The sequence below is a fragment of the Paramacrobiotus metropolitanus genome, unplaced genomic scaffold (genome assembly GCF_019649055.1).
Source record: "Paramacrobiotus metropolitanus isolate TYO unplaced genomic scaffold, Prichtersi_v1.0 Parri_scaffold0000005, whole genome shotgun sequence".
In the NCBI taxonomy this organism is placed as follows: Eukaryota; Metazoa; Tardigrada; class Eutardigrada; order Parachela; family Macrobiotidae; genus Paramacrobiotus; species Paramacrobiotus metropolitanus.
Genome location: NW_026570225.1, coordinates 2,854,618 through 2,868,302, shown reverse-complemented (window position 1 = coordinate 2,868,302; position 13,685 = coordinate 2,854,618). Strand labels below are relative to the sequence as shown.

Here is a 13,685-nt window from a genome sequence, read left to right as displayed (position 1 = left end):
CAATCTATCCGGAGTAATTCTTTATTGTCTGATAAGCCGCTATTTTTTCCATCTATTTAGCAAGACTAGGCGTGTAACAACACTGTGCAAATCTATCAATCACAAACGACATCAAATGTGAAACATTCACCAGCAAACAAATTCAGCTTTCAACCGACAAATGCATACGCAATGAGCAGAATAAGAATACTGTACTGAATAGATGTGTGTAAACCGGCAATATACAGCAAACACGATAAAACACATACAGTCACAATAACAGGCACCGTCATCAACTCACTGGAAGATTCTGTGATTATGGAGATCCATTCAGTTTCCCACCAGATTCAGTTTGTTTGATTTTCGGAGGTATATGAGATAAGATGTACATCAAATCTTTGTCTTTCATCCGTTCTGCTTCCGAATACGGCGTGAAACCGCAGCGGTCTTTCTGACTAATGCTGCTTTCGCAAACACCAACGAGAAACTTTACACACGAAACACTTCTATGACGAACCGCAGTAAGGAGTGCAGTACATCCATTGTAATCTGCAATATCATTATTAAGAATTCCATCCTGGGAAATGTTAATGTTTAGAACAAATTATGCTTAAATATCTCAGAATAATTATTTCAGCGGTTAATCTGAAAACTACCTTCCTGATCCAAATTCGCGCCGGCAAAATAAAAACTCCTTAAACGATCCACTTCGTCTTTAGCGGCCGTGTAGCAAAGCTCCGATGCAATTTTGGTAGGACTTTGTTTCAAATGTGCACCGGCTGCTCGGAGAATTCGAATAATTTCAAAACGGTCGAAGCGTACGGCATTATCCAATGCAGTGTAACCCCTGTGATAATAAAAAAAAACAATATGACGCGGTACTCACAACTACTTAAATAAAGCAGAAACCGAAAAGAACATCATTTCCATATGCAGGTAGATTTCAGACTTACCACTGATCCTCTGCAAAAATGTTCGCTCCGTTATCAATCAGAAACTTAACCACATCCACAAGACCATTAGTTGCGGCGATATGAAGCGCTGTGTTCCCGTCGTAGTCGCCCACTCGCAAATTGGCCCCTGCCGATTTCAGACTTTCCAAGGTAGCGATCGATCCGCTTCTAGTGGCATTACAGATCAATGAGGGATACAACACCCGACGCAGCGCCGCCATTTCTTCCGATGAGGATACCTGCATCACTTGGGCCACTGCTTCAATTAAATCAGCATCGATGATGGACAACTGCCGTGACTGTTTCACAGTTAGTTCTCCACGCAGATTTTGCAGAATCATGGCTCGCTTTTGCTGGTAATCCCATTCTGTTTTTCCCAAGACGTAACTGAGTTTAGCCAACGCCGCTTCCGGTGTCATATCGTGTCCCGGGATGATCCCGCATTCCAGTAGCGCTTGACCCGTTTCGTACGACGGGTTGACCACGCCGCGACTGCATTGGCTGATGTTGATAATCAACACACCGCGATCGGTGGCTTCACGGAAAGCGTCTAAAATATCTTTTCGTTTTTGAGGACCATTGCCCGCCCCATACGTCTGAAGTACCACTCCTACAAACGCAAAGAACAAACCTTCAAAACGATAAAAGGCTGATAATCATGCCGCAACGTAACACATACTAAGATTCCAGAGATTAATAAGTATTAATTATAGTATACCAAACACGGCTAACTAGAAGCAGTGATTAAAGCAGTAGTTTACATGAAAGTACTCTTTCTAAAAAAGCGTAACGAACAATAATGCCAAGAAAATTATTAAGAACATTCTAACTAATTGTGTTCATTTAATGCATTTTAGTTAAAAGCTCATGATTTTTCAAGCAAAATCATAATACCAAGCGTGATTGATTGGTATTATGGCAAAGCCAACTACATAATAGTTATTATGCATTTATTACACATATGCCACTAGTTTATCTCGTTAATATGTCCCTGGGCGTAATCAATTAACGCAGTAGATCCCTTAATATAAAAGCAGATGTCTCTTCCATTATTTGCAACCAACAGATAACACCAGCCTTGTGACAACCATTTCTCACTCAGCGGGACTTTATTGTGTTGTAATTATATAGTCATAACTTAAGAGACTAAGTGCTTACCTGCTATGGGGTCTCGAAGAAAATATTTCACAGTGGATGCAGTAATGCTGGGAAAAAGTCGCAAAACGGCCACATTCTGTATCATATTTGTCATGAAAGCAAACTTGTTGAGTTTATGAGGCCGAAATATCGAATCCGTGTCCACATAAATTTTTATTTCGACCGATGCTATTGGCTTCATATTTGGCGAATCGAATGCATCAAATGCGCTGTTATCTACTTTTGTTGATCGATTCCCTCTTAACAACTTATGGTTAAAGTAAATACACACTTCAGGGATCTTGTAACATCCGGCAAGCACCAATGCTCCGATAAAATTGTCACGTCCGTCACTTCGCACTTCAAAAATCGGGATCTGTGATCCCGTTAAGATAACGGGCTTTCCCAGATTTTCCAGCATGAAAGATAAGGCAGAAGCCGTGTAAGACATTGTATCCGTTCCATGTAATATAACAAACCTATAAAAGAAACGTTAATTATTTTACGTCACGTATCTTAATAAGCAACTCGAATAATTATATTATACACGCAACACATTTATTATAACATATTTAAGCAAATCCAACAAACACAAACTTACAACCAGCAAAATCCAGGGTGCAATAATCAATACTGTCTCACCCCATTTTTATGGTGATTTTTGAAATACAATTAAACACCTAAGGAACTTTACAGCACACCAAATAACACTAGGTAGGGTAGGTTAGCGTCATGCCGCTAACCTAGGGTAGACAGTTGTCAAAATCCAAAGCTAATGCGGTTAATCGAGGCATGAAACAGACATATACATCGACAAAAGACCATGACAAAAAAGCAGAAATCGTATTTATCTGCTTGAAAGTCGAGAAATCAAAGTCGAATTTCCAAAGTCGAGAAATTAATAACGTGACAGGATCGAAGAAATCTACATGTAACTGACAGTAAACAATAATAATGCACTCGTTTTGTCAGTTGAACACGGTAGTTATATATAACCCATCTTCTGAGACAGCTGGCAATCATGATAATTAATAACATGCTGCTTCTTGAAAATCTAAAACTATTCAGAGATTCGAAAATCTGATAAAAAATCGATGAAAAAAAGAGCATAAACAAAAAGTAATGAAATAGTAATGTGTGAATGTGGCTGGCCACATGGAGATCAATCATGTAAATAGCCGAACGTCAATTAATTACGCATCCTAAATGCACGCACATAAAATAATCAAGCTACCCACTCAAAAGAGTCAGAAATGTACCAAAACCACAACTTCTCACCGTATCAAACGTTAGAAAATTAATCAAAAATTAATCATGTTGAGCGACATCCATAATTTAAGAAACATTTTAATTTACGTATTTCACGAAAAAAGCAAATGCATTGCAAATCTCTCTCTGTGCAAAAGAAGAGTACAGTCTGGCGTCAAGCCAATTATGGCAATCCGAATACCAGTAAATACATAAATTGCATAGAATGCCTTACCCATCAAAAGCTTCATATTGGTCGTAAATATCTTTCGCAATGTTGCTCCATTCCTCCGCTGTCATGTTAGAGGAATCCAGCAGAGGATCGTACTCTTTTACGTAGTACAGAATGGTCTTCGGTTCATGACAGTCAGGCAAGACGAGCGGCTGCAGATCCACATCGGGAGTGAAGACCGTAGCGTATGAGCTGTCGTGCAGATGCGGATACCTGTAGAAAAAATAGACTTAAGTAATTCTTTTTTCTTCTTTCCGATGGCTCCCGAATTAAATTACAGGTTTCATTGACAATTAGCCAGAACAGCGGCGGTAAACTTTGACTAGGTAATAAATTTCTGATTTAAATTCTAAAAACAACAGAGCTTCTACGCTTTTTCTGGTTTAAGGAAATTACTGTAAATTGTAAAGATGACAACAGATCATATCATCATAACTTTAAAAGCTTACTAAAAAACTGTAAGTCAGCAGCAAGCGCTACATTCCTGCAATAACAAAAGTCTGGGGAGAGAATAAGTGTAGACATTCCGTATTGAACACCAATGCGCTGATACAGCGATAATGTAAATCATAAGTGATAAACGACAGTACGCCAAAAACCTTCGAAACTGGTGCAAACCTTTTGATAGCATCCACTAAGAAATTGGGTTCGGGACAATATGCACCATTTTTCCAGCACATGCCTATAGTTCCTCCAGTATAAAGGACCAGAACTCTAGCATGCTTCTGGGGATCGTACTCCAGCGAATTGAATATGCTGATTTGTTCTTCCAACATACTTGGGTGCCGCTTCCGCTCGGGTTTACCAACAACCTCCGTAGTCTGAGTCTCCTTATGCAGCTCCGCATTGCTGGTCTCCTTATCCATTTTTTAGAACGAGATATGCCGACTTGAGGAATTAAATATCCTGTACTTTGGAAGTATCGCTGATAACTGCGACTGTTGGTGCGCGGCTGCGCTGATCGTCGCTGGAGATTTTGGTGAATTCCGAATCAAGAATGGTTTTCAAGACGTTGCTCCTTACAGTCCCGGATGCTCGACATACAACGTGGTGCTACCAAATCGCTAACAATAAGCTGAAACTTTTTCCACAGCTTTAGCAATCAAATAAAATGAAGTCGTCTTTCAGCGCGGCAATCTTCTGCAGTAAAACTGGCACTTAATTTGCAAGTTCAGACAATGAAATATACGCGCACAAAAGTTTTCTCCTGCTACAAGTTTTTACACTGAATTCTGTTATGCACTTATTGCACTGTACCGTTGTACGTCATCAGAAAAGGCGGTCTTGTCACTGTGTTGATGCGTAACTTTCAGTATCACCGTGACCGGATGCAGGATGCTCTGCCTTGCATTCCTCGATGTTATCCCTGTACTTTAAGCCCTCATTCATTTTTTCATTACAGTAAACTTTCATTATTCATCCGATGTAAATTAAACTTATAAAATTTGTTTACAAATGAATTCATAATTATTTTAGGAAAATGCCTTACGTTTTGCAAATAAAGGAATAGCGGACATTCAGCCAGCTGCAGTTGCAGTTGCGACCTTGTTAGCTAAAAACACCAACAATTAACAAATCTCAAAAGACTGCGATAATGCCGCCACACAAGCGTAAAATGCAAAATTTGTTAAAGAACTACATTAAGTCATGGGGACTTGTTAATTATAAAACTTGTTAATTATAAACTATTTGTATATACGGAGTATACAGGCTTGTCACTGGTACAAATACTAGTCCCGATTCTCATTTACCAGTTTTATCCTTATTTATACACAGTACGAATACTGTACACCAAATTTTATCATCCTCCATCGGGATCGGATTGACTAAAGTGATCTACCACATTGGCTTTGGGACTTTGGAAGGTTGGACGTCGACACTGCATTTCCCAGTATTGGTTTTGGTAGCCGTCTTGAGTAACAGTAGTTCTTCCGGTCACGGTCAACACCGACATCGCGTTGTCGAATCTGTTAGACCGGAAATGACTAGTTCGCTGGCCGAATTTGACCTTGTGGGTAAATATTGCGTAAGCACTATCTTGCCATTTCTAGAAGTGCTATGTGAAACTGTTATGCTAGGGCCACACTTCAAGTGCGAAGGCCTTCACACAGTGCGAAGACGAAAAGTGCTAATAAGTGTGAGCGCAAAATGTTCTAAGGGATCCTTCGCATCGAACAAAAAGTATGAGCGCCTTTCGCACTTTTTTCTTAAAACGAGTGCGAAGAGCGTCTTCGCACCATTTTTGGTGGGAGGGGATTTTCTTCCTCCTTCGCACAAGTGCGAAGGAATTGACCAATACCGAGCATCCGGATGTGGTTGTGATTATTTCAAAAACAGACATTGATTGTATTTGTGCAATTAGTTATTACGTAGCATCAACAATAAAAGGTCATTCCTCTGCCAAAACCATAGTACGGTTTCATCCGGGTGCAATAAAATGCTAATTTATTCCGGATCTGGCAAGCTACCATTTGCACAGATAGAAAAGCAACTTCGTGTAGTACCAGCCTTGTAGGATCTTGTAGGATGATTGGGATTTTAATTAGTTTCAGTACCTCGTAACGCAAAATATTTTTGCTGTATACTTCGTTTCCGGTGTGTACTCCATAGGTGAGCGAAAAATTCTCCAGCGAGCGGCGAGAATGCCAAAAGCATTTTCAACAATTCGGCGGGCTCGACTTAAACGATAATTAAAAATCACTTGATTATCGGACAAATTATAGCCCCCGAATGGCTTCATCAAATTTGTTTTCAGAGGAAATGCAGCATCAGCCACGAAAACATATGGCACTGTTTTCGTGCTGCCTGGTACAGCGCGAGGGGCGGGCAGTTTTATTGTGCCATTCGAAATTGCCTTTCCGACTGACCACGTAGCGAACGTCCCGCCGTCGCTTTGTCGTCCCTTTCCGCCCACATCCACAGCCGCAAACCGGTAGTTAGCATCCACAACTGCCATCATTACAATCGAGTAGGTTTTTTTGTAGTTGTAGTAGGACGATCCAGATTTTGCCGGGCACTGAATAAAATAATTCGATATATAATTCGGAAAGTTAGTAAGTACGTAAATAAGTATGTCATAGTGTCTGTATACGTGTATATGTTTAAGTATGTCTGTATTTCTATACATGTGTCTGTATTTCTATATGTATGCTTTTTAATGGACAGAATAAAATGATTTGTGAACAGCACTTATTACTTATAATAGGGCAGTTAATATCACCTTGATTTGCACATGCTTCCCGTCGATAGCGCCGCAGCAATTTGGAAAATTCCACCGTCGTTCGAAATCCTCAGCGCTTTTTGCCCATGTTTTTAGCGTAGGTGCCGGCACGTGTTCCTTACGCAAAAGATCCCAAATGAGTTCCAAAGTTTCTTTAAAAATTTTGTTGACGGTGCTTTTTCCTAGTCGATATCGAATTGCGATATCGTGCTGAGAACAACCGCTAGCCAAAATCCTGTAAACAAAATTATCTACCTGTAGACAAAATTATCTACCTGTAGATAATTTTATGCAATATTTGTACAAAAAGCTACACGTATATCTATATATACAACTTTGACGTACAGTAGATGTTGACAGGTTACAGTGAAACAAGGTTAATTTTACGTAAATGCATAAAATTATGTATGTGTACCGTACCTTATCGTTAGCGCAAGCCGTTCTTCAGGACTAATAGGATATTTGTGAGTTTGACAGCGAGCCAGTCCATGTTTTAATTTGTTGAAAAGGATGTCAAATGTCGAGCGGGACATGCGGAAGTAATTGAAATGCCGCTGAGGATCGTGTTGACGGAGATCTTTTATCAGAATGGCAAACTCTCCATTTATGCCCCGATTAATATTAATGTCTCGCACATGAAATTTTCGTGAGGATTTTTTGGCGAAATGGCGCGAGATCAAAACGCTAGACAGCAGAATGGTCAACAACAAACGTTTTTTTGGCAGAATGTTTGGACGCATTTTTCCGGGGAAGAATTCAGTTCGGAGTGAGAATATTATTACGGGTTATCTTATTATCCTAACAATATTCAAGATTTTGGCCGGTTATAAATTTACTGCAAAATGCTGTGGCTCTCGACCTGAATCCCGTAAATTCTGCGCTCATGGCCTGCTCAAGGCGGAGCTAGTCTCAATTTATTTTAAAAGTTCGATGAAGTGTGAGTGCTCACATTTTAAGCAAATTTTGTTCGAACTTTTCTTCGGTTCGCACCTCGCACTTTTGGTGCGAAGAAAAGCTTCGAACTGTGCGAAGGAAAAAGTTCGATGAAATTTGCATCGCACTTGAAGTGTGGCCCTAGCATTACAGTGTTATGGGAAACTGTTCTTGTGACCAAATGCAGTTTCCAACCGGACATAGTTCGGGTATAGTCAGAGGACGTTATCGATTACAGAACAAGTTTAGTGTATTCAGTGTATTGTAGCAATAGTTTTGCAAAATATATCTGTACTTGTCGAAATTTACAACCAAAACGTTTTAATCAACCCGTAAATTTAATATGAGCGTACAGAAGCGATACATTCAATCTGCCTATGTACTTATGTTTCGCACTTACTGTGCCGCATGCTTGCAGCTTAATTTACGTTAGCAGCTTTAATTCACATTGTCAGTGCAGCGAACGGAGAGATTAGAACAAAATCATTTAATTAATTGCAAGTACTGATCTCTTTTGTTGTCTTGCATTCCTTGCACTCCACCTTGCAGCAGTAGATGAACTTGCAGTAGCATCTTTCAATTTTCCGAACGACTAGAATAAAAAATTTTGCTTCAGATAATCTGATCCTTATCTGTACACGATCAAGAACTCTCAGCCAACTTAATCTAAACGCTTGCTGGTTAACAATGTACTCGTAGAAAAGACTCTACGCTTCTCAAACCGTATTCTTACGTCCGAAACCTGTAAATGCTCAATAAATTAATTTTATTGTACCTGTAAATGCTCAATAAATAAGTTGTACTGCAAATGCGCATCAGGTCATCACTAACTGTAGCCTACTTGCTACACCCAAAATTTTATGGAAATTATTAGAAACGAAACTATTATTATTTTATCGTAAAACAGCAAGTATCTGCGTAAATTAGCAAGCCGTAAATTTAGGACCGTACATTTACAGTAAGTATCTTTGTTACAATACTCATTTCTGCTTAACCGGTCACCTTTGTATTACCTACCTTGGGTTTGGTGTCCACGATTGCAGCAAACGTAATTGCAACTTCCCGGACCATTAAACGTCGCATTGCAGGTGCGACCCGATGTCCCACGAATTCCTGAATATCAAAGACAACGTTTTTGCCAGGTATGATCCTATCTGACTTCAAAGATAGTAACCAAATAATTAAATTTTATTGTACCTGTAAATGCTCAATAAATAAGTTGTACTGCAAATGCGCATCAGGTCATCACTAACTGTAGCCTACTTTAATTAGGCGGCCTCCATAAATTACGTAACGCATTGGTGACCAAAATTAAGCGTTACGCCTGGGGAGAAGGAAGCCAAAATTGGCGATTTTTGGCGTTACGTAATTTATGGACGTCACTTCAAGTTGCAAGAAAGCAAATCCAGGCACATTTCCAGCTTACCGTTTGCATAATCCAGTTTGCAGTAATTTGGTGACCTTTCAAGATACACCAGGCTATCCAAGGAAATCGGCCCTTTCTTTTTCGCTTTGCCTTTTCTTTTAAGCTTGCCGTTAAACTTTCTGGCAATCGGCACAGCCTTGTCGTACCGCGATTTCATAGCGGTACTAATGTTGCGGAAACTGGACAACTGTTTCCAGCACGTACGCATTTCGCAAGATCCACTGACACCTGTTGCACAAGAACAGTCTTTAACATCTAATTCAGTGCAGCAATAGCCCGGCTAGCGAAAGGACAGAAAACAGTAAAAAAGTAGACAAGTGTAATGCTATACAATACGTCGTATATGTAAATGTTCTGCCATGGCAGAAAGTGCTGTACTTGACTACGGTATGCGTACAAGAAACTTATAGAGAACTGTACGGTACATAAGGTAGTTCTAGCGTTAATTCATGAAGAATCAGAGCTAGCTGAGGCGTGCATTATAATCAGGAAACAGGGGAAGGATCGAATTCAGTTAGTTGTTACTATAAGTACAGCAGGTTCAAAAACAAGGTTCCCCATAACAGCTCTTCTAAATGATCATAATATTGTGTTGAACATACATACGTGCTTCGTACTGCTAGTAATTATTGTAATATTGTTACAGTAATACTTTTTGTTGTAACCGCCCTGCATTACTTCTCCAGCTTAATTTAAACGACTTCCATTAGTTTGGAATTATAGCTTACCGTGACATCGGCACTTTTTTTCTATGAACTGTCGGAATACCTGTAAAAAGCAAGTAGTTTTTGTGCAAGCAAAAAAACTGGTGGAGTGATAATACAATCAGAGACGCAGTTAGTGGATGAACATAGTGCTACATGTTTCGTCCTTTTCTATAAGATTTCCAGCACGTCCAAATTTTTTTCCAGCAAAATAGTCCTAACAGTAAAACTGCCAATTTTATGGTTAGACTGTTAGAGTATAAATACAACATTAATTTTGTAAACAGTGTATTTAACCAGAATTTATTTCTTGAAATACTGAAGAACTGGTCACATTCTTTTGTTTTCCAAAGTCTGATGCAAAGTTTTACAGCAATTTTATTGCAGCTAATTACTGGAAGGAATGAATACCGCTGAGTTAAGTTTCTTCTTTTTCAAGCCATAGGTGCTGAAATCGGTCACAGAGTGTCGAACAAATGGCGTTAACGATCGACATTACCATAAATTTCAGAACGCTCGGAATAAAATGGCATTTCGCTTTTGTGACCCACAGAAAATCTTTACTTCGCTTCAGATAATGCAGAAAGATCATTAAGGGAAATTTGTTGTGTTTAATGCCACATTATAGCTGCGTAGCATGTAGTAAACGGTTTTCCAGCTGGGTTCTGCGCTATTAGCATGTCTCCGCCTTACGCCAACGGGAAATACAACATTCCTAAGGAATGAGAAAGTAAACGAAACATATGTGTACTGTTGGCCGCCCAGGTATATGACCACTGACCAGCGTGACGCGAGTGTGATTGATGAGTTGTTGCGCGCGCGTTTTACGATATTACTATATGTTCTGCTGAATGGAAAATGCGGCTGAGTATTTCTGTCTACCTTTACCGATCCCTTCAAAACTCTACCGCTGAGCTCAATTAAACAGTTATAATGATGCGGAAAACAAATATTTAACTGTATCTACGATCCATAAACTAGAACGGTGTTTTAACAACTAATTATAACTTCCTGTGAAGGCACTAACAGACTGAAACAAATTCAATACCATTTGATAAAGAATCCGAAGTGCCGATGTGATTATATCGGTGTCACGGTGACAGATGCGGCACTGATCACGAGTCAACTCTTTAAGCATCTGTTAAATCTCGCAAACCCGGAGTAGATCTGGGACTAGAGAGGCGTTTACAATCAGTATATGACCGTTCTTTCAAACTTAGTTCCCGTAAAAGTGATTGCAACAGAAATTCTTTGTTACATAATCATAATTGAGACGGAAAGCTGTTTTTATCGGAATATTATAACTATATCTCGACAACATTATTTTTCATGTATTTAATTACTAGCCAGACTTTTTCGAATAGCCTAATTCGAAACGAACGAAACTTTCGTAACGAAAATTTTTTGTACATTTGCTTTAAAATTATAAATGGAAATTATGGAAGCCATAACGCTACAAAACAGCAAAAAATTTTTAGGAGGACCATTGAGTGCAACCTTTCAGAAACCAATGAAAAGGCAGGTCACTCCTTTCATTGTGCAGTGTCCTCTCGATTGTTGTCAGCAATAGTACAAGTCGTCTATTTTCACAGCAACAGTTAAAAAAGCAACGACTGCAATTTTCAGTACTCGTAGTGTGTGCGGTACACAGCGCAGGTGACAGTGCAACCGGCATTATTTTAGTTATCGAACATACCACAGCTCTTGAAATGCTATAACGATGTACGAGTAGTGTGCTCGTATCGGCATAGTAATTATACCATAATAGTTCTGGCACAGTTAAAACTGGGATCTTATTGTTGCTGTTACACTAACGCTACGAGCAGCATTACATTTTATAGTTCATGAATTAACGCCCATTTTAATCTATTTGTAAATGTTGACTTGGCTTACTATTCTTCCCACAGCTTTGTTGTGAAGATGCATGGCATCTTTTACACTTCGTGCATCCTGCCTCTTGACTTCTTCAGGTGCATCATTAAACTGCCGCGCGAAAGCCAACCCATAATCAACATTTTCGCTACATCCTCCCCATTTCCAGGTAGCTTCGGTGCCGGATAAGGACTTGATATGCGAGCGATTATCACATGAACAGTTTCCGATATTTCCAGAACTGCATCCCCGAACGACTGCTTCTACCAGTGAGGCGCTTGAGAGCGCCGTAATAAATGCCGTTTCTTTAGTACCTACAAAATATTCAATTACACAAATTACAGCTTAAGCAATTTTTACAAACAATACATATTTACACTACGCCTACATCGCGCATTATTAGAAATTACATCACACATCAGAAACAAAATTATAAGGTGCGCAGTTAAATAAGTATACTTAAGTACTATGCGCGTAAACGCTTTATGTATGCAAGTTTTTCAGTTTACCTTTGAGCAACTGTTTATGAAAAATATGCTTGTCGCCAGCAATACTGCAGTTCCATATTTCGTTGCGGAACTGATGCTGGCATTCTTGCAGGGTCAGTCTGGCAGCATAACTGATTTGCCTAAAGACTGCAGGACTCCTTTTGCACAGGGACACTTGGTGTTCCACAAGACCGCGGATGGAATCGCACCATTCCTCCGTAGACAATATATTTCTCTCATCCTTGCCGGTGTTCACAGGGATCACTGTAGTGGAGCGAAACGGAAAACGAGGAGGGATAAAGCTATCTTGCTTTGGTAACGAAACCACTCCGGGGTCGTTTCCGGTGTTAAGGCTGCTGCTGATAAGCCCTAAATACCTGTAATTCGAAAAAAATGCTGATCCGCCTTGTTCACACGATTACACCGCACACTATAGCAAATTCTTGATAGTAAACTTCGATAATTATTGCACAAAGGTTTTGTTATTGAAAATTGTCTCTGATTTTTTACAACAACTGTTCACATGATTGTGATGTACAAGTAAGTAAACGGCTCAAATCTCAATTAAACGGTCCAGTTCCATTTGGAGGTGTAAGTGGATTATGAAAGAATTCAGCAAGCAGCTGATTATACTTCTAGATCCTGTCTGTTACTGTCTATAATTACTGTCTTATACAATGTACTTATTGCGTAAAACTCACATCCACGTAGTTAAAGATGCGAAGGAAAAGCGGACACCGTTCAACCACAAAAGGTTATAAAATGGGCGGTATATTGAAGATCCCATTATGCACAGCTTCGACTAAATTCTCATAACTTTATTACTGCGAACAAAAACATTAAAAAACAGCACTCCATCTCAAAACAGGCAGACTTCTTAAAACCCAAGCTACGTGTTCAAAAGACTTTTGCAAAAACTAAAAGTGCACGTCCGGGCCACATGGTTATTACTAACTCAAAACTACAAGTCGCAAGTCGTTCCTTTCCGTGTAAAATGTAAGCACGTAAAGCGCTCTCCCGTACAGGTCATGCATACGCTAAATAATATTATTCATATGCAAGTTAATAGTATGACACGTCCCGTAGAAGCGGACTTGTCCAAATTGATAACACTCCGCTCCCCATTACATTAGCCGACCGGCCAATGGTAGCCGCGGAACGGACGTGGACTGCCATACGTCATCGGTCGACATTGCATGGTTCCCAGGGACAATTACATATGTACCTATTGCCTGGTTGTGATCAGTATTGGAGATATTCCATTTAAGAATTATTGTTATAATAAGCGCGAATATTTTCCACATGTTGATTTATTATTGGTTTTCTGTGTATGACTGGATGAATTATATTTGCCTTCCCATTTTGATATATAACTGTTGCAAATGACGCGATTGCGCTGATCGGTAAATTCTGCATAATGTGCGAGTATCTTGTAATTAATAATTTGCATCAGTGCACACTTGTTTGAATGGCAATAATTAAATAAGGTATTT

The 13,685-nt window shown here is 39.5% G+C and overlaps 2 protein-coding genes across 5 annotated transcripts; both read right to left on the bottom strand.

The window, feature by feature from the left end:
* Window positions 1-7: 7 nt before the first annotated feature.
* LOC129580923 (L-asparaginase-like) lies at window positions 8-6,894 on the bottom strand. Of its 4 annotated transcripts, XM_055471687.1 has the most exons (10): window positions 6,770-6,894; window positions 6,417-6,565; window positions 5,039-5,101; window positions 4,807-4,920; window positions 4,168-4,689; window positions 3,553-3,762; window positions 2,091-2,548; window positions 933-1,542; window positions 636-826; window positions 8-528 (listed from the first exon to the last, which is right to left on the bottom strand). In XM_055471687.1, exons 5-10 carry the CDS (start codon window positions 4,413-4,415, stop codon window positions 296-298), a joined length of 1,950 nt encoding a protein of 649 aa, XP_055327662.1. In that variant the 5' UTR covers window positions 4,416-4,689; window positions 4,807-4,920; window positions 5,039-5,101; window positions 6,417-6,565; window positions 6,770-6,894; the 3' UTR covers window positions 8-295. The 4 variants fall into 4 exon arrangements, with proteins under 4 accessions (XP_055327662.1, XP_055327661.1, XP_055327660.1 ...); XM_055471686.1 differs by lacking the exons at window positions 6,417-6,565; window positions 6,770-6,894 and having other exon boundaries at window positions 5,039-5,304; XM_055471685.1 differs by lacking the exons at window positions 6,417-6,565; window positions 6,770-6,894 and having other exon boundaries at window positions 4,807-4,915; window positions 5,039-5,304.
* Window positions 6,895-8,042: 1,148 nt separating this feature from the next.
* Window positions 8,043-9,526, bottom strand: LOC129581042 (protein Wnt-16-like). The gene is made up of 3 exons (XM_055471890.1): window positions 9,129-9,526; window positions 8,720-8,815; window positions 8,043-8,294 (listed from the first exon to the last, which is right to left on the bottom strand). Exons 1-3 carry the CDS (start codon window positions 9,334-9,336, stop codon window positions 8,194-8,196), a joined length of 405 nt encoding a protein of 134 aa, XP_055327865.1. The 5' UTR covers window positions 9,337-9,526; the 3' UTR covers window positions 8,043-8,193.
* Between the last annotated feature and the right edge of the window lie 4,159 nt (window positions 9,527-13,685).

Coding starts and splice junctions, on each gene's coding strand:
- LOC129580923 (XM_055471687.1), bottom strand. CDS start 4,415: ATGGATAAGGAGACCAGCAATGCGGAGCTGCATAAGGAGACTCAGACT. Junction 827..932: donor ATTTTTGCAGAGGATCAGTG/GTAAGTCTGAAA, acceptor TTATTATCACAG/GGGTTACACTGCATTGGATA. Junction 529..635: donor CGCGAATTTGGATCAGGAAG/GTAGTTTTCAGA, acceptor ATGATATTGCAG/ATTACAATGGATGTACTGCA.
- LOC129581042 (XM_055471890.1), bottom strand. CDS start 9,336: ATGCGTACGTGCTGGAAACAGTTGTCCAGTTTCCGCAACATTAGTACC. Junction 8,816..9,128: donor CAAACTGGATTATGCAAACG/GTAAGCTGGAAA, acceptor TTTGATATTCAG/GAATTCGTGGGACATCGGGT. Junction 8,295..8,719: donor TCGTGGACACCAAACCCAAG/GTAGGTAATACA, acceptor TTTTTATTCTAG/TCGTTCGGAAAATTGAAAGA.